The sequence below is a fragment of the Conger conger genome, chromosome 4 (genome assembly GCF_963514075.1).
Source record: "Conger conger chromosome 4, fConCon1.1, whole genome shotgun sequence".
Lineage (NCBI taxonomy): Eukaryota > Metazoa > Chordata > Actinopteri > Anguilliformes > Congridae > Conger > Conger conger.
The window spans coordinates 20,820,339-20,843,438 of NC_083763.1; the positions used below are offsets into that span (position 1 = coordinate 20,820,339).

The window sequence follows — 23,100 nt, forward strand, 5'->3', positions numbered from 1 at the left end:
TTAGACTTTACTTCCGTAATCGCGCCGCTTTCAAGTTTCAAACCTTTCTACGCCTTCAGTTATTGGTTGAGCATAAATAGTTACGTCACCGCCAAAACCAAGGCAACCCAACAAAAATACGAGGGCAATGTCTTTTGGCTACGACTAGATGGCAGCATTTACAAATACAATGAATGCTATCATGGGTAAGAAAAAGTGAGAAAAACAAATTTAAACGCTTTCAATGCACATTGAGTAAATCAAGTAATTTTTTTGATAACACTGCATTCACTACCCGAGTCCACATCAATTTGAAGGTTCAAGCCCCGTGAGATTGCACCCCCAGATATGATAAACTGTAATGGCCCACATAGGCACGAAATGTCTTTTAGTCACTACATAAGGCCGTTTACTTTTTATTTATTTATATTTTTTAAGAAAACCTGAAGCCATGAGAATTAGCAGCAGAATGTAACCATATATTTGTCTCATTTCCTGTCTGAATCCAAAATGAAAAAATAACCTGCAAATACAAGAACAGAAGACATTTTGTTTCTCAAGAACAGAACACATTTCTCAAGAAATCAAGAATATAAATCCATATCACAAGCTTTATTTTTTGACATTCCAAATCGACAAGAACTATTTACTGCCCCACAATAAACATATTATTTGAACACATTTTGCATGTAAGTATATAACATTAAAAAACCATCATATACACATAGTGCATATACATATACATATACACATACACATACACATACACAAGTGTGCTGGAGGTGCATGTGTGACTACTTCTTGAAAGTGCTCCGGTCGTGTTTTCTGATGATGTCGATGAGGTTGTTCTTGGTGACTAGGGTGTCCTCCCCTTTCCTGCTCCTCTGCCTCTCCCTCCTCTGCTGCTCATGGAGGTGGGGCGAGTTTAGCAGCTGGGGAGGGAGGAGCGAGCCCGTGGGTTTCACTCTGTTCGCCACGTCCAAGAACAGACGCTTGTTGTTGTTGTTTACAAACGTGATGGCGGTTCCTCGGTAACCCAGCCTTCCCGCTCTTCCGACCTGGACACACACACAGGTATGCAAGTGAAACACTGAGCCCTGCTGGACTTGATCAGCATATAGATCAGGGATGGGCGACTCCAGTCCTGGAGGACCGGCGTGGTTGCAGGATGTTGCTGCCAGTTACCTTTACTCAATCAGCTAATTAGCCATTTGCGCCATTAACAATTCACTCATAAAATAGACACAATAAAATACTACAAGAACAGAACATTAATCAGCTGCTGTTTATATCAAGGAATGTGGATATAAATGACAGATCATGGAAATGATTGCGCTAATTTAATAATTAAGAGCAGAAGTCTGAAATCCAGAAACAGATACAGCCCGCCTTTCCCATCCCTGATATAGGGTATACTCTGTAAACTTTTGCAACATCTGCACATCTATAATGCAGCTTCAGATGTTCTTCTTTATGTAAGGAATAGCAAATTGCAAGCAGTAAGAAAAGTCAATCCATTACATAGAATGTTCCAGATTTAATTTGAAATCTCATACCTGGTGAACATATTCATCCATGCTAGGAGGCATGTCAAAGTTCACTACCAGTTTGACGTTGACCAGGTCAAGCCCTCTGCCAAGTACCCCTGTGCTGACCACAACCTCAAACTCCCCTTCAAGCAGACCCTAGATGGAAAAATTAAAATGGTAAAAGAGCCTGCTCCATACTGAAGATCCACAACCCAACCCTATGTGTGTTACACATGCAGAGCAACACAACTATGGGGGACAGATACAACAGTAATCCAAATGAGATGTACACAGGCCAATCCATCTCACTTAAACATTTAAAATAATTATTTACCGCAAAATCCGAAAACGCGACCAATGTCATGGTTTAAACCAACACTGTAAAAGCACACCTCCAGATATGAGCGGTGGATGACATTATAGAAATACCCTCAGTACCTTCAGTATCCTGTTCCGCTCACACTGTGGCTTGTCAGAATGGATGGCCACTGTGTTGAGAGCCATAACCTTCTGCACTGCCTCACACAGCAGGTCTGCACCCAGCTTGCAGTCCACAAACACCAGCACTGGTGGGTGGTACAGCTTCCTGTCCTGTAGAGTAAAAAAACACAAATTAAAAGCCTGTGAGAACTGAAACTAGCATTAAAACATATTTCATATCACTACTTCAATACAATACACAATACTGCATTTCAAAACAAGTAAAAACTCAGACAGGGTATTACATGTCCAAAATGCCTTGTTAGCTAAAGAAAACATATGGAATGATGGGCCGTGCGCAGTGTGTCTCTATAGGCAGAATGGTTTCCTGTTCTTTGCTGTGTCCAGTATCAGAGGGTATGAGTCGTAACTCTGGCTCCTGGACCAGCGCCACTGTGGAGGATACACCCATTTCCTTTGGAAGGGGGGTAGGGCACTGCAGCAGCCATCTAAATATGGCCTGCTGTGCCTTCTCTGAGGCTGAAGAATTCCCCACCTTCTCCAGAGTGACAGCATATTACTATAAACAGAGTATGATACTGTAATACACTTCCTGCATGTCACTGCACTGTAGCACTTCATCTATACAAATAACTATGACATTACTATAAAATTCTGCAGGTCAGTTATAAATAATTTGTATTCCTAAATGTGTGAGAATCTGGTAGCCAGTTCTCCAAATCTGAAATGATGAAGCCAAACCACAACCATCAAATGTATGCACCATGTGTAATCCAATGGCTAGGAACAATGTGAACAAATTACCGCTTTTCTATGTCACTTTTCATCTCCACTACTTTAAAGACAAAAGCAATGCTGGACATGATTCCTGTGTGTCTGAATGATCACTTGTTAGCTAAAATGATACGCCCATACACATACATTGTCCAATTAATAGTTTCTTACATATTTAAAGAAACACATATTGAAATAACATTCACATTTAAAATCTCAAATAGCTTCTTTTTCTTTGAAGGCTCCTCGACCCATAGGACAATCTGCCGGACGTTGGAGCAGGGCTGGTTCTTCTCCCCGATGGTGATCCGGACTGGATCCTGGGTCAGCCGGGCAGCCAACTGCTCCGTTCCCAAAGGGATGGTGGCCGACGCCAACAGAGTCTGGTGCTCCTCTGGGACTTGCTCCAGGACCTCGAGCACTTGCTGCTGGAAGCCCATCTTTAACATGGTGTCAGCCTGCGGGTACAAGGCAGCAGAGCGTGATGACACTGAAAAACGAGGAGTTACCAATATTCAGACCATTCAACAAATCACAAACCTCATCCACCACTACAATCCTCACACCATCCAGCTGCACCGCCTTCTGTTTCAGGATCTCAAGGAGTCGTCCCGGAGTGGCTATTATAATCTTTAACAAGAACAGATAAATTGTTTTGGAAAAGATAAAACATCCTTGATATTTGTATTACAGCATTCTGGAAAAATGGAAATTGCTAGACAGAAGCAGACATAATCAAAACGGGTGTAATCATAATCAAAACTCGGCCAAAATCTTATCAGTCTCATTTCTTTATATGGGTGACACAAACAGATATTTAACTAGTAATGAGCACTGTTTCTACATAAACTAACACTGTACACCTAACACATGTGGCTTGCCTGCCGCCACGTATGCTGAATATTATAAAAGGGGGGAACCGCGTGATGCCAGCCTAACCTAGGCAGTGCCTGCTGCGTACCTTGATGTTCTGCTTGAGCCGGTGCAGCTGAGGGGGCAGGGGCATGCCACCCACCAGCAGGGCTGTCCTCATGTTGGGCAGGCCCATAATCAGCTCTTTCGCCTGCCTCTCAATCTGGATGGCGAGCTCCCGCGTGGGCGTCAGGATGAGGCCTGTCACACCACTGGGCTGGGCCACCGGTCTCTGAGAAAAAGTTCCAGAAGTTCAATCAGTGCCGTTTATCTGCAACATACACTCTAAGGCAGATAATCATTTCCTGCAAAGTAGTGTGCTTCCTTCCATATACACAGTTCAAATAGGCTGAGATATGACAGTTTTTTAATGTACAAGCATTTTCTAGAGGTCAGCCTTTTTTTCTTTAGCATCTTAAACTATGCCTTAATGTTGCATGGCTTGTTGTGCAAAAGCTGGGACTTTCAAACATGCAGACAAATACGGCATGATCCAAGACTCTGAATTAGAAGTACTTGACATCACATTCAGGGAAAGCTGCCAGCTGCAGTTTACCAACACACAGAATGCTTTCCCAGCTGTGAACGCACAGTGCTGACGAAACCAATTTAATAGTATACAAACCTTTTTCAACCTAAACAGAAACTTCGGTTTCCACCATTACATTTTTCTCAGAGAGCAAATGGTAATGTATCAAAAAACACAAATCTACAGACCTACCCCCTTCAGCAATAATACTGTGCATTATGTGCAAAAGTCTAGCGCAGGGGTGCACAGCAAGGGCTTTTATCTGTTTCAGAATTTTGTGGCAACTTCTGCTCTTAATTATTTAATTAGCTCAATCATGTCTAAATCTGATAAGTGTATAAGCACCAGCTACAGTCACAGACTACAGGTGTATCCTAAAGTTTTTACTGATCCAGTACAGGAGTGAACCAGTGTAGTTTATGGAGCAGTCAGAAAACTAAAATTAAGGTAACTGGTTGGAACAAAAACCTGCATTTAGATCAGCCCTTAGTTAGTTGTAGTTGTGCACCCCTGGTCTAGTGTCACAGCAAACTAATGGCAATGGTCTGAGCCCCTGTTTCTGAATGGAAGCCTATGACAAATGAAAAAGTGCACATTATGCTGGAGCAGCCCGAGTCTCATTCACACAATTCCTTACCTCAAGAGCACGCACTATCACCGGAAGCAGGAAGGCAACCGTTTTCCCTGAGCCTGTATCCGCACTGGCAATCACGTCCCGGCCAGCCAATCCAATGGGGACCATTTGCATCTGGACAGGAGTAGGAGCCTCATAGCCTGCCTTCTTCAGGTTGGTGCTGAGAACTGAGGGGAAGTTGCAGTGCTCAAACTCTATGATGGGTCTTCCCACATCCTGACCCTGCGTCACAATCCCCAGCTCCCGCTTCACCCTCTGAACCTGCTGCTCGGTCAGACCCAAAATGAACCCATCCTCTTTGAAGGAATATGCCTGCTCCTGCTCATCACCGGTACAAGCGTCCTCAGTACCAGGTGTTGCTGACAGCACCTCTGCACTCTCAGGTTGGTCCTTGCCCATCTGGGCTAAGTGAATGGCCTTGCATTCCAAGCTGCACACATCATTATCAGTGCTGTCACAAATATACTCTCCATATCGGCCACACATCACACATATGGGCTCCCCCGGTTCTGGCCATCTTTGACTCTTCTTAAGGGACTTCACAGGTTCTTCCTCTTCATCATCGTCCTCCTCCTCAGACTCTTTATAGTCCCCTAATGTTCCGTCTGAACTGGTCTCCAAATGCATTTGGTCAGGAACAGGCTCGCGGTGATCCTCACGCTGCCCCTCCTTCCCAAAGTCTGTGTGTGTCCGATCACAGGGCACTTCACATGGACTCAGGGAATTTGTTTTTTCTTTGGAGTCTTCACTAGCTTGTTCCGAGTTCACTTTACATTTCTTTACAAGCTGGTTAGGGTCGTCTGAGGGTCTCTTTACTTTAAGCGCTCTTGGCATAAACATTTTCTAAAAGCGTAAATTGATATTTCAGGATATTATAGTTTGTAACAAGATGTCTAACGCTATGTTATCCTGCTATAAGTTATTTACTTTGGGCATCACCGATTGTCAATGTTAGCTAACGTTTTGTTATCAACAGATAGCTGTAGCTAACAGCAAACTGCACAGTTAATCAGCTCGAAATATGAAAACTACTTGGTGCCCTGCAAATATATCCGTCAAGATTTCAATCTGCTCCAATTCAGATTACAATGAAATACCCACTGTTCAACTGCAATCCTCGGTGGCTTGCGTTTTGGCTCATGTTTATGACGTAATAACGAGTTGGTTTCTGGGTATTGAAGTTCACTGCCAGTTGTTTAGCGGTGTTTGCATTACATAGTCCATGAAACCCAAATACAGTTGGAAAATAGGTTGTAACTGGTTATCGAAGATGTTAGACATCGTGAAAATACCTTAAAGTGTTACCCAAGTAGGTTACTCATTGAATATTAAATGCCAAATTCAATCATCTAATTGCTTTGGTGTAATTCAGGATAAATTACTGCTAAAATATTTTTCCAAATATCTGCCAATTTATCCATGTTCATAATGTTCATCATCATGACTGTAAATATAACGGGCTGTAACTGTAATATTTGAAATAGCTATAAAATCACCTGTCATAATGAGATTATATATTGTTATGGCTAACAAATGAAGCACCGTCTCAATACTCAGCATCAAAACGATAATGTGACAAATATTTTTTAACGTATTCGCAAAAAAACAACTCTCCAAATAAAGCATTCTTATTGTCTCCTCCACATTTCGTATCATACTGTTGGCCTACTCTGACAAAGCGTGAAGCCGACGGAAAACAGCTTGTGTCAGTGCCTGGGCGGATCGCGCAGGCGCAATCAGGTAGCTCCTTAATAGAGTCAGTGCGGCAGGAAAACCGCAGAGAGCAGGGGAAGGCAGATTGAATTGGAAAGGCAACTATATAAAAAATAAAAAAAATCTGAAGGAGGAACATGTGGAAATAACAAAGCACGGTCCGGTCACGAAAATATATCGCAGAAGATGGAAACGGGTTCTGCCCGACAGCTAAAACGCACATTTTCCTCTCAAACAGTAAAATCTCTTCAGCAATCTGAAGGGGTCAATGCCAGAGAATGGATGAAAATTACAAGGAGATAGACTGCAGTTGACTGGGCTTGCTCCCTGGACTGACTCGCTAAGATTCTATTGCAAATGGAGCTATAATTTAAGATAACATAGCTGTACCCTTCACATCTGCTTGTAACCGACGTCTATCGCGATCGGCTAGAGAACGGAATCTTATATTTTCAATAAGCAAAGTAAATTTGGTGCATTAAATTCCATTGGAGGGATGTCATCGCCTTCCAATGCTTTATAGCTAGTTAAATAGCTACGTTTTCGAGGACTGGAATTTACCATTCAGCGCGTTAATATGGATGCTGTGGCTGGCTCAAAGGAGATCAAAAAGACTTTTATTGCTCCCACTATAAAATCTTTTGAGCATTATGATTTTACGAAAGCAAAGATATGTTGTAGCCTGACATGGCTCATAGCCAAAGCCTTTGGGACAGGTAGGTGGCGTCTTTTCTTGTTTTTATTTTGCCATTCATACAAGAAAGAACGATCTTATGTAATCTGTTATTGTTTATTGTTTGTAGACAATTTGTTTTTACTAGCTTTCTTATGCTAATGAAACAGCGAAATTTAAAAGAATTACATTTTCAGATTGTATTCCTCATATCATACTGTAGCAACCGTATGGTTTAACGGTGTAGGCTGTCATAACGTTTTTGACGTACAGATTGTTTATAGCTAAGTTAGTAATTTTGTAAAGTTATGGAACAATTGCACACAAGCCCTGCTTATGGACCATAAAATAACCGTTGCTGTTAAAAAAAAAAAGATGGAACAGCTTGTGGAACATCGTAAGCTGCAGAATCATTGAGGACTAGCAACGTTATAGTTTATTGGACAATATAGTAGTAATTATTATTATAATATAGTAGTACTATTATTAATCATATAGTTAGTATGTAGGGAGGTAGCTTGCTAGCTTGATTTTTTCCAGCAACCTTCAGCAGTTACCTGTAATGAACCTCAGCTGGATGAAATTTGATTAGATTTTTAGGTAAAGGAATACATACATCATTGGGTGCTAGTTCTGCCCAGATGATAAAAGCATTAGCAACACCCAAGTGGTCCTTGGTTTCAAGACAAAAACGTCCAATTATATACAACTGACTATAAAAACAATCAATTTCATTATTCGTAAACATTTACCATAAAAAAAAATCCTCAGAAAATTAGCCAGTAGCATTAGCAAAAACAAAAAAAAAACAAATAATGTTGTCCCAAACCGAATCAGATGCTGACCACCATATACTGCTTCAACTGCTTTTTATACATATGTCTACTCTGACTCTGTTTGATGTGCAAGGGGAGGCTGTTCCAGAGACAACCCCCAGTGTAAAAAAGTAGTTGATCTGTAGCTGGTACAGATATCTTGAAAAAAAAAAAAAAGGCATACTTGTTGTCACATACTTGTTTGCTTTGTTATAGCTTAGATTTCCACAGAAATGTCACTTTTCTAGCTCCACAAGATTCAGGCTAATTGTCTATCATGGTCACTTTCATGGCTGTCATATTTTATTACACTGCGTAGTCGACTTTAACTGAATGAAAAAACATAAATGAGTGAAAACCTTATTGAGGAAAATAACAATTCTTACTTTGGTTAACTACAGAATTAAGCGTACGATATGAGAACAGCATGAAGCCTTTTAATCCTCGAGTCACTGACATGCACAAATGTTGCACTTCATCACTTCGGTTTCAGTAACTTGTGTGTAGCAGTAACTTAGAGGTGGTTAGGAGTCTTGAATGTGAAGCTGTAAAATTACAGTCCTCATAATTATAGTAAATCCTGAAAAATCTGTTGTTGATACAAAAATACTAAATACAAATATCCTGAAAGTTCCAACATGTTGTTATTACAGTTTTTCCTTATACTGTTTTATGTGTCATTGTATGTGTGGTGTTAATTACAATAGCTGTGGGGGGGGGGGGGGGGTCCTGATGTTTATTCAAAAGGCAGTGGAATAGATAAGATAAGAATAACTTTGGGTCACATGTTGCATACATCAGCACAGCAAGATGACTGCCATTTTACTGAGCACCAGGAGTTAACCTCTAATTAGAGTACAACACACAACATAAACAATAATCATACCCAATGTTATTTGTCAGCCTTTAGACATTCAATTATTAGAGCATCACATGCATTTCAAAAAGTGCAATATTGGCCGAAATGATCCTCATTTTAAAGATGACCACACATGTCTTGATGAAAAGATTGAGAGCTTGTGTTTCTAAACAACAGTTTAACCAGAATTACTTTCATTCAGTAACTTCCTGTTCTCTCTCAAGAATTATATTAGACTAATTGTGTTCAGGTAAGCTTTGGCTGTTTATCGTTCCTTAAGTGTATTTTTGTGTAAAAGTGAAAAGTATCTGCTATTGAAAACATTTTTCCATAAAATATTAGCGTATTCACTTTCTGTATAAATAGGCAAAATGCTTCATATGTTAACATTAGTATACAGTATGTACACTCACTGAACAATTTATTAGGTAGACCTGTACACCAGCTTATATTTAAAAAGCCAATCACGTGTCAGCAACTAAATGCACAAAAGCATGCAGATATGGTCAAGAGGTTCAACCATTTTTCAGACCAAATGTCAGAATGAGGAAGAAATATGATCTAAGTGACTTTGACCCTGGAATGATTGTTGATGCCAGACAGGGTGGTTTCAATAACTTAGAAACTGCTGATCCCCTGGGATTTTCACACACAACAGTCCTTAGAGTTTGCAGAGAATGGTGTACGAAACAAAATATATCCACTGAGCAGCAGTTCTGCAAGCAAAAATGCATTAATGAGGAGAAGGGCCAGACTGGTTGAAGCTGACAGGAAGGTGACAGTAATGCAAATAACCACATATTGCAACAGTGGTATGCAGAAGAGCTTCTCTCAACACACAATGTGTCAAATATCTAAGTGGATAGGCAGCAGAAGACCAATAAGTCTAATAAAGTGCTTACTGAGTGTATGTTGACATTATTATGTGTATGTATTTATTGTTGTTTATAGGATAGGAATATAAAATGTGATCTTTACGATGTTAAAAAAGTGAATGTTCGAAAGGAAATGAGATTTCAGCTTGCATGAACTGGATTAAAACCCCCAAAATAGCCTGGTCTCTAGAGAGAGAAGCGCTGCTTGGTTTCTAGATCATGACCGAACTCCACAATCAGTCAGTGCCTTCAAACAAAGTTAACGGAAAAACAGTCTTAGAACTGAATTAACATAATTTCTTAAATGACACCCATCTTTCCACTAAGTTTCATTCATCATGGTTGTGATGCTTCAGGATAATGATATTTCCTGTTTTCTTTTTCTTCTTGGGAAAGTTACTTCCTGAATATTTCCTGCTTGGTGGCAGATTCAAAAAGGCCTCCCTTGATGAAGTGTGCTTGTGGATAATATTTCTGTCTGGTTTCACTCTTGTGAGCTGAGAGAAATCTTCCCTCTGCCTCGTCTGTTGTGATTTGCAGTGTACAGTTGACGAAGCCTCATGCCATCTGGGTCCGATTCCTACCCTCATTAAAATGTACGCTCGTCTGTTCTTCAGATTCTCAGCATCAATAAGAAGGCACGTTTACTACAGTGGCTAGTGTTTGTGTGGAAACGTCTGTGTATTTTCCTTGTACTTGTACAGAATAGCAGGGTGTCTTCAAGCACAGGCAGCTATTATAAGTTGTATTACTGTTCTAAATCCATACCCTGAGCCTGTGTATCCTCCTTGAGTCCTTTAAAGTCTTTGTTTGGTTCACCTGGCACTGTGGTACCTTCCTTTCTTTCATATCATTTTGCCGTGTGGGGGCTTCAGTTGTTGCACAGTTGGAGCGCGAGACTCAATCATCCCCCAGTCTCCTTTGAACTGTTAAAGGGGAGGGGTTGCTCCCAGTACGGATAATGTGAAAATTTACTCAATAGCTCTGAGAGTCACATGTGTGACGTAGCTGTCCTAGCAGCCACAAAAAGACAGATTTCAGAAGCAAGGACTGCGTAGATCCAACGGTGTACACATGCAAGCAGCCTAGCCGATGATTCTCGGCAGCTGTTATTCATCCTGGCCAACTACAATCTCGCCATAAAAACTCCACGGATGCGCTTTTCCGTGTCTGTTCCATGCAAGCCTGGTGGAAAGCAAATATTTTGGGCCTCACAGTGTGGAGCCCAGTCATTCCACTGGTCTTTGTGTTTAAATAAAATCAGCTTGATGTGATGCTGGTCACGTTTGTGGTCAAGTGTAGCAATGAGAGGGATAACGAGCGCGGAGGTGAGCGTGAGGGGGTGGCTTTTCCCTGCTGAAGAGGAGAGGCAGAACCTGGGCCAGTGGCCTGTGACAAGCTGGAGAGAGACATGGCTTTGGAGGTCATGGTCCGAAAGGGAGCTGTGGAATAAGCAATATTGCTGGATATAAGAAATTCAGCCACCTTCAGTTCTTCAGCACATAAAGAACATTTAAAAATGGCGTGGATCCGCTATAAGCTTTCATCAGGCGAGTGTTAAGAAGGACTCAATGGTTAACATAAGCACTTGTGAGAGAACTCAATGTGCAAAGGTTTTTATTCTTAGATGAGAGAATTTCAAGTGCTAATAGGCTTTTTTATTTATTTATTAAAATAGAATATGAAAATACAAATATTCTGTAAGTCTTTAATCTCTAGTATGGCTTTTTTTCTTGTGTGGTGTTTGTTTATGTCTATATTACTTTGTGGCAAGGGCATGGTTTGCGGGAAGGAAGCAGGTCAATCTGGGGACCACTCTTACTAATTTGATACATAGTCCAGGCTACTTAACCAGTAGTCGTGGTCCTCGGATTGCCCTGCTTCCTTCCCACAACCCATGCCCTTGCCGCATACCGTTCTTCAGATTGTAATTAGGAAGTGGCTAGACCAGCCAGCTCCCAGTAACTGAAGTGACAGTTTGGCTTCATATCCGACACTTTAGAGCTGAGTAAAGCTACTTTTTGCTGCAGTCAATATTCAAAATTAGATTCATCGGTATTGGATGTTATGCTGGGTCATCAGAATGTATTGGGACTACAAAGAGATGAGTCACTCAGGAAGCACTCTTGGTTGTGCATCTGAAGCCTGAAGCAGTGATTGGTTATTGAGAATGTCTTACCTTGCATTACTTGATCACATACCTTTTAATCACTGGGCTTTCTCAACTCTGCATTTTTTTAATGATGCAGCTCTGAATTATTGAGGCTCATTTCTCACTCACTGAAAAGGCACATGGACACGGTGTTAAGCCACCCCCATCAGATGGAGGGCTGAGATACTCCTGGAAAAGGCATGTATTGCGGATTTATTGACTGGCTTTATCTTACAGTTTCCATGGCGACATGAAGTCTACCCCTTAGATGGGCATGTTCCTGGATCATGGTTGTTGCGCCTTTATCTTTGCAGTGGAAAAAAAACTGGGCTATTATTGAGCTGAAATAATAATAAAAAAGTAATAATAACGTTTATAACGTAAGCACACAATATTTTTATCTGCAGCATGTTTTTATATGGCTGTGAAGAACATCTCCACTGGTCATCATCTCCAAATGTCACATTGATTTGCATATTATGCGTGATATTTCTTCAAGGCATAGTGAAGTATTTCTAGTTGGGAGTCTCCTGCTTTGTTAATTGCAAGAATCATTCTCTTGATTTTTCATCAGTGATTTAGTTCACAGAAGTGCAAAAACACACCACTGAGTCTTCTCTCATATATGACATGACTGTGACAGGAGGTACTCTAATGCAAACTCATCCCCTGTAGAATTTTACGCCAAGGGAACCATTTTATGTCATGACATGATTCAGTCAGACAGTTGTAGGACATGTTCCCATAATTTGAAGTAAAATGGCAATGCATTTTTCATGTTAAATTGCATCCCCGAAGAGCCAAACAAGGTAGTGCATAAAACCAAAATGCTTCACAATTACAGTGTTCTAGATTGACCGTCAAGCAAGAAGATTTAACTCTGTTTATCATAACATTACCTTAATTTTGAGATGATTGCCAAGATTCTACCTTAGATTCTTACTCTTTACATTAGTGTATAAGGCTATAGCCAAAAGTATGAAATGCCTGATCATAATTTACCATAAGTAAATAAATATCTTTCATGTCCTTTACTGTGTGCACTGTGGTGCATCAAATGGCATTACAAAAGACCAACCAAACTTTAAAGCTCAACTAGCCTCGAAAAACCTCCCTTAAACAAAGTACTATCCCGAATTGGGCAGATGGTACACTCTTAGAAAAAAGTGTTCTGAAACAGTTATTTGCCTAGACTCCAAAGAGGAACCCTTTTTAGTTCTTTATGGAACTTTCTATCAAAGATGTGAAGGGTGAAAGCTCCCAGACAAAGAACCCTCTAACTAAATATGCTTCTTCTATGGAATCACAGTGTCCCTATTGGAACATTTTTTTTCTGAGAGTGTATAATATATTTATATCTTGCTAAATTTGTGATGGCCTCAAAGACATGTACAATAATTCCTTCCCACAGCCATGTGGTGCAATACCATTAAAACTGGATGCATACATGCTGTGGAAACTTCATCTAGATTCTACAAACTAAATAGCATGTTTAAAATGACACATTTGTGGAGAAAACTTTATATTGACTTCAGCCAGTGCAGTATGTGCGTCCCTCCTTGCCGAACAAGCCAAGGTGTTCGCACACCAACATCAGTGCGAAGATCACATGGGCGGCTAAATAAAATGGTGCCGGAAACGTCACTTCCGTGTTTCCCGTGTTCATCACATCTCCCCACTGGTGTGGAGTGTCGTTAAATGCAATAAACAGCTCACGCCCACAATGAACATACATGTGTTTGTCCACGCCCACGTGTTCAACTGCAGCTTGATTTCAGCTGAGTTCAGCAGAAGTATACACCCAGCTTAAGACAGTAAATGTGGGCATTAGGCTCAGTTGAAGCTGACCTTGGTGTGACCCTTCTTTCTGTCGTCCCCATAGACAGTGTCCCAGAGGACCTGAAGGAGCCGTTCTACACGGACCAGTACGAACAGGAACACGTGAAGCCCCCCGTGGTGACTCTGCTGCTGTCGGCCGAGCTGTACTGCCGCGCGGGGAGCCTCATCCTGAAGAGTGACGCGGCCAAACCCCTGCTGGGCCACGACGCTGTCATTCAGGCCCTGGCCCAGAAGGGCCTGTACGTCACCGACCAGGAGAGGCTGGTCACGGAGAGGGACCTCTGCAAGAGGCCCATTCAGATGGTGAGGGAAGACTCTTTCTCTCTCTCTCTCGCCCCATTTTATCTCTCTCTCTCCCCATCTCCCTCTGTCCCCGTCTCTCTATCTCTCTCTCACTCTGTGTGCTGGTTTAAACCATGGGGAATGGAATGGTACATTTTAGCACCTCTCTCTCCCCTCTTTCTATCTCTCTCTCTCTCCTCATCTCCCTCTCTCCTTGTCTCTTTTTGTCTCTCTCACTCTCTATCTTTCTCTCTCACTCTGTATGCTGGTTTAAACCATGGGGAATGGAACGTTACATTTTAGCACCTCTCTCTCCCCTCTTTCTCTCTCTCTCCTCATCTCCCTCTCTCCTTGTCTCTCTTTTTGTCTCTCTCACTCTGTATGCTGGTTTAAACCATGGGGAATGGAACGGTACATTTTAGCACCTCTCTCGCTCTCTCTGTCTCTCTCTCTCCCCCCTCTCTCCTCCTCTCTCTCCCTCTCGCTCTCTCGCGGTCCCTCCCCCTACACACACACACACACACACACACACACACACACACACATGCACAGCCCCATGGAAGACATGGGGAGCGGCATTGTGCTCTGTCTCACAGACAAAAGGAGGCTTTGATTGCATGACTGGGTCTCTATTAAAGGGTCATTAGTAAATGGTATAACATACTGGCTCTCATGCTTTGATTGAATGACGAGTGTAGTGCAGCTGGCCTCGTGGTCCTTTCCTTTTTCATTCAGCTTGACGTGTTTGTCAAACAGACAGTGCCGTTCTTCAGTTTACTCATAAAAATAGCAAATTAATTCCCACTATAACACCTGTGCTGCTTAGCTACATCTTCAAAGGCCGTGGGTTTTGTTTCTCTCCAATATTGTTCCGATAGGATTTTCAGCAGAACTGGTTCTACTCCCTGCTGTAATGAACAATGGGAGTGTTCATTCACTCCGTTTACAAACACCCCCCAATGAGTAGAGCACCCTTGGTTATGTTTGGATGTTGAACACAGGAAGCCATGTAATAATCTTTTTATTAAATTCAATATTTTGATGCCCATCTCATAATGATTTTTTTAAGATTATTGTTTTTGCCATTGCTACGTATATATCCTATATCATGAAAGTATAATTTGTGCTTCAAAGGGGATTCACAAATTCCTGCGATTATTACTGAAGCGCCACTTTTTTATGAATCCTCATTATTGGTGAACTCTAGATGTCAGATTCCCTCTGACTTCACTGCTGCTTTGAGCACGTGTAGACCGTGTTGTGCAGACATTTCGTGCTTCCATCTTATTAGAAAAAAAAAAAGGAATACGCGTCAGGGAACGGGCTCTTGTAAACATGAGACGGAGACGATTCAAGGTTGGAGGGTTCCAGTCAACAGGGAGCTGCAGACGGAGATCTTTTTATCTATGAGGACTTGTGGAGCTCTTCTTTGTCTTTTAATTGCTGTCATTATTCACCACATAATTGGTTCCTGTTGTGCTTTCAGTCATGTGCTGAAGTGTTACAATATGGCACAGAATGCTGGGATTTGCAGTCCCCTTTGTCAGAGATGAATCTTTATCACCCACTTGAAGTAGCATTAGTGGGCTGTGAGTAGCACTTTGCACATATCCAAAATAATGTATTATATTGAACAGTATACATGGAATGAGCTATAGCCTTTCTTCACTATATCGGAAGCTGTATACAGAGGACAGTTTTATTATGCTTCTCCTCACCCTTTTGTAAGTACAATTGCAGATTGAATTCATCATTTAGATGCAGGCTGCTGGTCGTCCAATAGCATTAGCGCTATTGTAAAGCAAAGCTTGCATGGTCGCTTCCCAGGCTCTGCCACAAGGTGCTAAACCAGAACTTGTGTATGTCTAATAGTTTGAGTGGTGGATTGGTAAAATGGTTGCATTACTCACCGTGGATGTGCCAGGAATGTACAGAAGTAATATGAAATAACAAATGTTAAAAACAAATCATTTATATTTGACAATGCGGCTTGTATGTAGGACCACAGCTATCACTGCTATCCAGATGTTTCAGAGTGTCGATATTGAGGTCAAATGGAAAGGATAGGTGTTGTCATTGTCTTGTAAATGTATTATGTGCTGTTTGAATTCCTCTAGATGGCCGAGATAAAATTGGAGGAATAAGAATATAATGGCTTCCAAAAAAGAAAACTGACACGAGAATCTGCCATTTACTTTCACCAGGGGCAGCATCCATGGCTCAATAATTATTTCCCACAGTACGCACTCTTCATATTAACTGGTCATTTGCCATATTGCCAACTGCAGTGGAGATATATATCGGTGGACTATAGATATAGATGGACTAATATCTTGTCAAAATGCTGATATTATAAAAATATTATTGTATATTGGTATAGTCACAATATTTTTTACACTATAATGATTTAATTAAAAATAATGATGCAAAACGTATTGATGTATCAAGAAAGAAAACGTACTGTATCAGGTTAAGTAGTATTTTTATATTAACAAATATCTTTTTTTGATGGATGGTTGAAATTTGGCATAAACAAGCACTTGTCTTCGAACTAATTTGAACTACTAATAGGGCATTAAAAGCAGGCTAAACAGAAGACACAGAAATCCCCATTGGTTTATGAAGCAGTGAAAAATCCCATCAGTAGTGATGTGTCTAATATTAGCTCTCTCCCATGGTGTGCAGTGATCATGTGAACAGTGCATGAATCAATAATATGTTCTGGCTGCTCTTGGAGATAACCGAATGGCTCATGCTCCTGTGATTGCAGCTAGTTGTGCGGTGGTTACAATATCTTATTCTGGGTGTGAATCCTAGCTGGGACACTCCTGTTGTATCTGAATACCACTGGGAATAACCAGGTGCAGAAATGGGTCAAAGAGTGTGTAGCGGGGAAGAGAACACTGGATATACTCTTGAAATAAACAAGAATGAGTAAATATGAGACCCTGAAGAAAATGGATGCTCTACTTTTGTAGCACAGAGGGCCAGATATACACTGATAGCAGCTGGTGGACCCTTCCACCAAAGAAAGAGAACATAATGATCACACCCTGAAAAATATACAGAAACCCACCTGTCATATTTCTTAATTGTTTGTGGTTATAAGTGTACTTTCTGACATCACTTAAAAATGCTGTCTGCTGGTTAGTGACATCCACTGACACTCTGACATAAGACATGCATTAATTGCTATATGCATTCACCTGGTATACACTCAGTGAGCACTTTATTAGGTATGTATTAGACTTATTTCTTAGACGTATTGGTCTTCTACTGCTGTAGCCTATCCTCTTAGATGTTTGATGCATTTTGTGAGATGCTCTTCTGCATTTGCATTTCTGTCACCTTCCTGTCCGCTTCAACCAGTCTAGCCCTTCTCCTCTGACCTCTCTCCTTAACAATGCGTCTTTGCCCACAGAACTGCTGCTCACTGGATGTTTTTTGTTTTTCGCACCATTCTCTGCAAGAGACTGTTGTGCGTGAAAATCCCAGGAGATCTGCAGTTTATGAGATACTCAAACCACTCTGTCTGGCACCAACAATCATTCCGTGGTAAAAGTCACTTAGATCACATTTCTTCCCCATTCTGACATTTGGTCTGAACAATGCTGATGACCATGTCTGCATGCTTTTATGCATTTAGTTGCTGCCTAATAATTCGATTAACAAGCTGGTGTACAGGTCTAGCTAATAAATTGGTGTTAATGAAATGTATGTTTACATTTAGAGTGATTTCATGAAATCTCCAGACAAAATTATAATTATGACAATAATGTCATTTTCCTGGCTAGTGGTAAGGTAATGAAACCATCAAGACTAGCCTACTAAAAAGCCATGTTTAGTATTGGTGTGTGTGTGCGTGCATTGCTGCTGTTAGGGCATTGCTAATTGTTGCACTGATAAAATGATGGCAGGGGAAATGCATCATCAGTTATGTAAGGGGGAATTGTTTTCAAGTGAGAGTGTAAGCATGATTGATTTGGAGGATCCATATAGGCTACACTCTTGATATTTTATCTCGACAAAGCTTTTGCAGAATAGAATAAAGACGAAAAAACAGTAGTACATAATGTAAAGTTTTCAATGTAAATGGTAAATGGCAGGCATTTATATAGCACCTTTATCCAAAGCGCTGTACAATTGATGCTTCTCCATTCACCCATTCATACACACACTCGCACACCGACGGCGATTGGCTGCCATGCAAGGCCCCGACCAGCTCGTCAGGAGCATTTGGGGGTTAGGGACGCTTCGACAAAGCCCGGGCGGGGGATCGAACCGGCAACCCTCCGACTGCCAGACGACTGCTCTTACTGCCTGAGCGACGTTGCCCCCATACAGTACAGTGTTGTGTTTTGTTATTAGATGTTTGTTCGGATGCATTTGCGATGGATTGAGGTTTTGAAATGCGGCTGACTTGCTCATCGGTTATCACTGAATATATGGCTGGCTGACTCTAATGGAAACACCACAGCATTAGCACAGCTTTGGCACAGATAATGCCAATTTCCTTTTTGGCCTCTCTTCTGGCCTGAAATCAGCATTGAGCTGCAGGTCTGCATTGCAGTGATGTCCATACATCTTCCTTCCCTGTCAGTGAGCTTCTACAGTGAGCTCACATCTGAAGAAACACTCTCCCATCTGCTCCTGCCGCCCACACAGACACACACACACACACACACACACACACTGCTTCAGAACAGTCTACTGTGGAGCTTGGGCGTAAGATAAACTCATCTAATTCAATTACAGAAGGGTGGTATTTGAATAGGTTTCCATGATTATTTTAATACTATGACTGTTATTACAGTCGCTTTGCCAGTAATTTAATTCGTTTGTGCAGTGTAACTGTAATCAGGTATAATCATATAACAGGGCATCTGTGAGATGCTGTTGATGCTTGTTGTACTGCTCATGTTGTATTATAGTCTCCATACCAGCAATGTACTGTAAGACTCCATGGTTGTCTATATAAGGGACAGTCTGCTAGCAAGGACAGGCACCATTCCTTCATGGGAGGGAGGGAGGGAGGGAGGAAGGATGGACAGGCGGACAGACAGACGGTGCTTTTGGTGCTTGTACGGCAACAATCAATAAAGCTAATAAATGCATTTTGTTAATCAAGCAAGTGCACAGAGAATCTCACCAGCCCAGTAGAAGGCATATGGGCCAGCAAATGAGTCTTCTCTTACTGCCATGGTGCCCTTCTGCACAAATACTGCAGTGCTGCTGCGCATTCAAATGAGGCCATGCACATCACTAATGCAGCGGGTTCAGCCCAGGCAGTTTGTGTGAACTTAACGGGCGTTCTGGCTCGGAACAAAGGAATGTTACTACGTATGTTGCTGTTGTTGACTGCAACAGAGGGAAAAGGGTGCTGATTTAACAGGTTTGTGGATGCCTGCTGGCCTGTGGCCAGGTATAGAATAATAGCCGTGTGTCTGTGGAGAGAGGATGGGCTCTGAGAACCAGTCTGCACATGCTCAGATGAACAGGCCTCCCCTCTTCCTCTGTGCTGGTTTAAACCATGGGGAATGGAACAGTACATTTTAGCACCTCTCCCTCCCTCTCTCTCTCTCTCTCTCTCTCTCTCCCTCTCTCTCTCTCTCTCTCGCTTACTCTCCCTCCCTCTCTCTCCCTCTCCCTCCCTCTCTCTCTCTCTCTCTCTCTCTCCCTCCCTCTGTCTGTCTTGTTTCCCTCCCCCCTCGCTCGCTCTCTGTTTTCAGGCAGCAGTATTGCTCCACCCTTATAAGAGCAGAAAAGCAAGTGACTTTAGAACAATCGGGAGCTGAATCCTTGTGATAACATTGAAAACACTTTGCTTCAGGGGTAAGCGCACGTGCTGTATTCATAACAAAGGATCTCCCATTGATCTCTAACTATCTGGCAAGCTGGTGAAATAAAGCAATAAAATACATCTTTAGTGAATTACAATGTTGCAGCACAGCACCGCGCTTACTGCCGAGAAGTAAAAAGGATGAGAACACGGCACTGGGGAATGTGAATATGGGAGTGAGTGAGTGGTGCTTATGAGGGAGATTCTAAAGGGCACTGGGGCCTGCCATGTTACTGAACCATGCCAACATTTTCCACTGTTGAGTCAAAGAGCTGTAGTCTGAAATGTGTAGTGAATACAGATTGCCCTTTCTGGCTGCTCGAGTCAAAATGCTCGGGCACATTTAGATATAAGAGCAAAGCTGTGAGAAGGCCCATGGAAAAGATTGTGCCATTCCTTGTCTGTTGTGGCAGAGAGCCAAAAAAGAACTGCATTCACTTGATGTTTTACCTGCAAATAGAACTCCGCCCTTTTCCTAGAGCCTATAATTTTCTCTATGAAATACAGTACGTCCATGTGGATAATGAATTCTACCATTGCCTTGGATTGGCACAGGGCATTTATAAGGTAATGTCATGTGTGAATTGTTTGATTTGGCAGGCCGTGGAAACAGGGTGTGCACTCGGCTGTGTGAGGTCTGACTCCGAGCCCTGCTCTGTGTGTATGAAGTGCCCTGCTGTTAGCGGAGATGGAGCGTTTGTCACGGTGTGGAGTGGAGCCCACAGCCTCTCTCAGGTCCCTCTGAAGCATCGTGTGCAGTCAGCTCGCTGTAGTCGAAGGTGCCTGGTGCGTTCAGACTTTCAACCGTTCGTCTTCATTATCGGGGAGCCAGCCGGCAGCGTGTTTGCAGCACAACACGGTTGTATATTGTGCCTTTTAATCTAGGCAAGAGCACCAGAGGTGTTTTGGAGATGCATAGTGAAGTTTTAGTGAAAAGGGTTTGATAGGGGTATGACAATATAAGGGGAGCGGGAATAGAGATTTTTTTTTTTTCAGTGGGAAATCATTCTGTGCCTTAATATTTAATGAAGTTGGAAATGGGTCATTTATTTCAGTTGTCTTCCCCATTCGGCTGACGTAGAGCTTTCTCTCGAAACCTGTCACCAGTATCACCATGGTGACATGGCTGCCTTTTCCAGGCTTGGTATAAAAACAGAACCATATAAGCTTCATATAAGTTTCTGTTGCTATATTTCCAATACTGTTGTACTGAAGCATGGTTGTAAAAGGGTGTGTAAAGACAGGTTGTTCGCATTGTGAAGCACTGCAAGGAACTACAGTGTGCTGTAGAGCAGACACTCCTCTTATCTTTCTCTTAAAGTGGCAGTCTTGGTCTGCTCCCAAAGTATTATCAGTCCTATTACACATACAGTTTGACAATTAAAGGTTTTTCATTCTTTTAAAGAAATTAACTACCTGAAGCAAAGCGGTTCACACTGCTGGTTTTTGGCCTCTCCTTGTGGCAAAATACAGGCAGTGTATTCATTTAGAACGGTGACTAGGCTTGACCTGGACTACATGCCAAACGTTGAAGGATTATATGAATTTAATCACCACCTACAATCCAATCAGAATCGAGTATTCACCCAGACTGGGGTATAAGTAGGTTAAATTGGTATCCATATGAATTATTCCGGGAAATTCAGGAATAATGATTGCGGGTCTGTTCTTACTATAAACAGAGACTGAGACTAGGAGCATATAGTACAGCCCTTTTGTATAGTATGCTTCTAGTCTCTTGAGGGCTGAGGTCTTGAGCTGACATGTTATTGCATGAGACACAACTTGATGTATAATTCACATCTAGCCCAGTATACTGAAGCATAAACATTGACCTACCTCTTCACTGAGCTCAACCGTACAGGCTTACACTCGCTCTCCCGAGTCCAGATTTACTCTGTAAATGCGTCTGACGAGAAACACCTTTAAGACGCCCTGTTTTCAAATTGCCGCATTCAGAAAACAGGATTTACACAGCATAACTGTAATTTCAACTATGCTCTATAAGTAGTAGTAGTAGTAGTATAAAGTAGTATAAAGACCTGTAACACTCGCCTTCCAAATTGTGGAGTTTATCATTAGAGCTACAGGTACGGAACATAACAGTAACATTAGGAGGTATTAACGGCTAAAATCGGATATTATTTACATCATGTAAAGCAGACCGTTTTAGTGTTGCTTACATTGATGATAGGATTCGTTTCATTATTTGCCGTGATATTAGAGTCGCTTCTAGCATTAGAATGTGTGTAGACCTTACGTGGATAAGCATGGATAGCGGTTTAGCTTTGAAATGCTGAGGCTAGTTCCTCAGCCGAACACTTGGGGTTCCTGTGTGTTTGACTGCTTTGAGGCAGTAGCAGGCGTAGCTCTCCTCCCAGCTCTGCCTGCGAGAGCCGTACATCCCCTCTCCCACTGCGCCACTGCTCCGTTGCCATGGCTACCCCCTCGCACGGCCGAGAGGGAGGTCTGCCGTGTTTTCAGGGAAGATTTCTGAAGTGCTGAATGCACACGGGCAGAGCCATTTCTGCATCCCCGTTCCGCTCTCACATAATGGACACCAGGTCTAAAGGTGGATATGTGCCTTTGTCATTGCTAATGGGGAGTGACTCACTGTCATTATAAAGATCAGACTTCTGAGAACATCATTTCGGCATTGAATGTGAAATCGCTGATTTGTGTTGGTGCGTCAGTGAGGCTGCCGCTCCATCCGAGGAATTAGGGTGTAATAAAAATAATTTTTAAGAATTATTTCTTAGTAAAATCTGTGTTGTGTCTTTTCCGTGTCCGTTCCACTCTTCCCATGGTACAGTCCATACCTCAGAAATGAAACCTATGTTATGAGAAGGATGTTTGTTCGCGAGTAGGCAGTAATATCTCAGGTTAGGTGAGTCTGTTTGAGAGACAATACCAGCGTGTGTGTTTCCGCAAGTAAAGCAGAATATGGGGTTCTCAGCCAGGCAGCAGCACCAATGCAGAGGGACAATTCGGGGTCATTTCACATATTTGAAATGCCGTTCACAACACAGGCTTTACCCAGTTCCCCCGTCGGAGCCAACAAAGAGGCGGGTTTATGCAGAGCTATAACTCTCGGTGTCTGCGAGCCTGAGAGTGCCTTATTGTAGCTCAGCCTCGCTCTCCCATGCTGTTCTGCAGTGGGTGGAGAAAGCTGACTACGCCCCTCCCCATCCGCCTTTCACATGGGCTGGGGAACGGGAGGTCAAAGGCAGCTTGCTTTGTCCGAGTGTTCATTCT

General features: G+C 42.1%; 2 protein-coding genes across 8 annotated transcripts in view; one reads left to right on the top strand and one right to left on the bottom strand.

Annotated features, from left to right (window-relative positions):
• Window positions 1-570: 570 nt before the first annotated feature.
• ddx59 (DEAD (Asp-Glu-Ala-Asp) box polypeptide 59) lies at window positions 571-5,931 on the bottom strand. Its single transcript, XM_061239749.1, has 7 exons — window positions 4,802-5,931; window positions 3,685-3,867; window positions 3,264-3,353; window positions 2,930-3,181; window positions 1,947-2,099; window positions 1,536-1,664; window positions 571-1,037 (listed from the first exon to the last, which is right to left on the bottom strand). Exons 1-7 carry the CDS (start codon window positions 5,636-5,638, stop codon window positions 774-776), a joined length of 1,908 nt encoding a protein of 635 aa, XP_061095733.1. The 5' UTR covers window positions 5,639-5,931; the 3' UTR covers window positions 571-773.
• A 642-nt stretch (window positions 5,932-6,573) lies between these two features.
• camsap2a (calmodulin regulated spectrin-associated protein family, member 2a) overlaps window positions 6,574-23,100 on the top strand; it is a 49,356-nt gene continuing 32,829 nt past the window's right edge. For all 7 annotated transcript variants that reach the window (XM_061238217.1, XM_061238221.1, XM_061238219.1 and 4 more), the window contains exons 1-2: window positions 6,574-7,227; window positions 13,768-14,027. In XM_061238217.1, coding sequence (XP_061094201.1) covers window positions 7,089-7,227; window positions 13,768-14,027 — 399 coding nt within the window. In that variant the 5' untranslated portion in view covers window positions 6,574-7,088. The remainder of the gene's footprint in view (window positions 7,228-13,767; window positions 14,028-23,100) is intronic.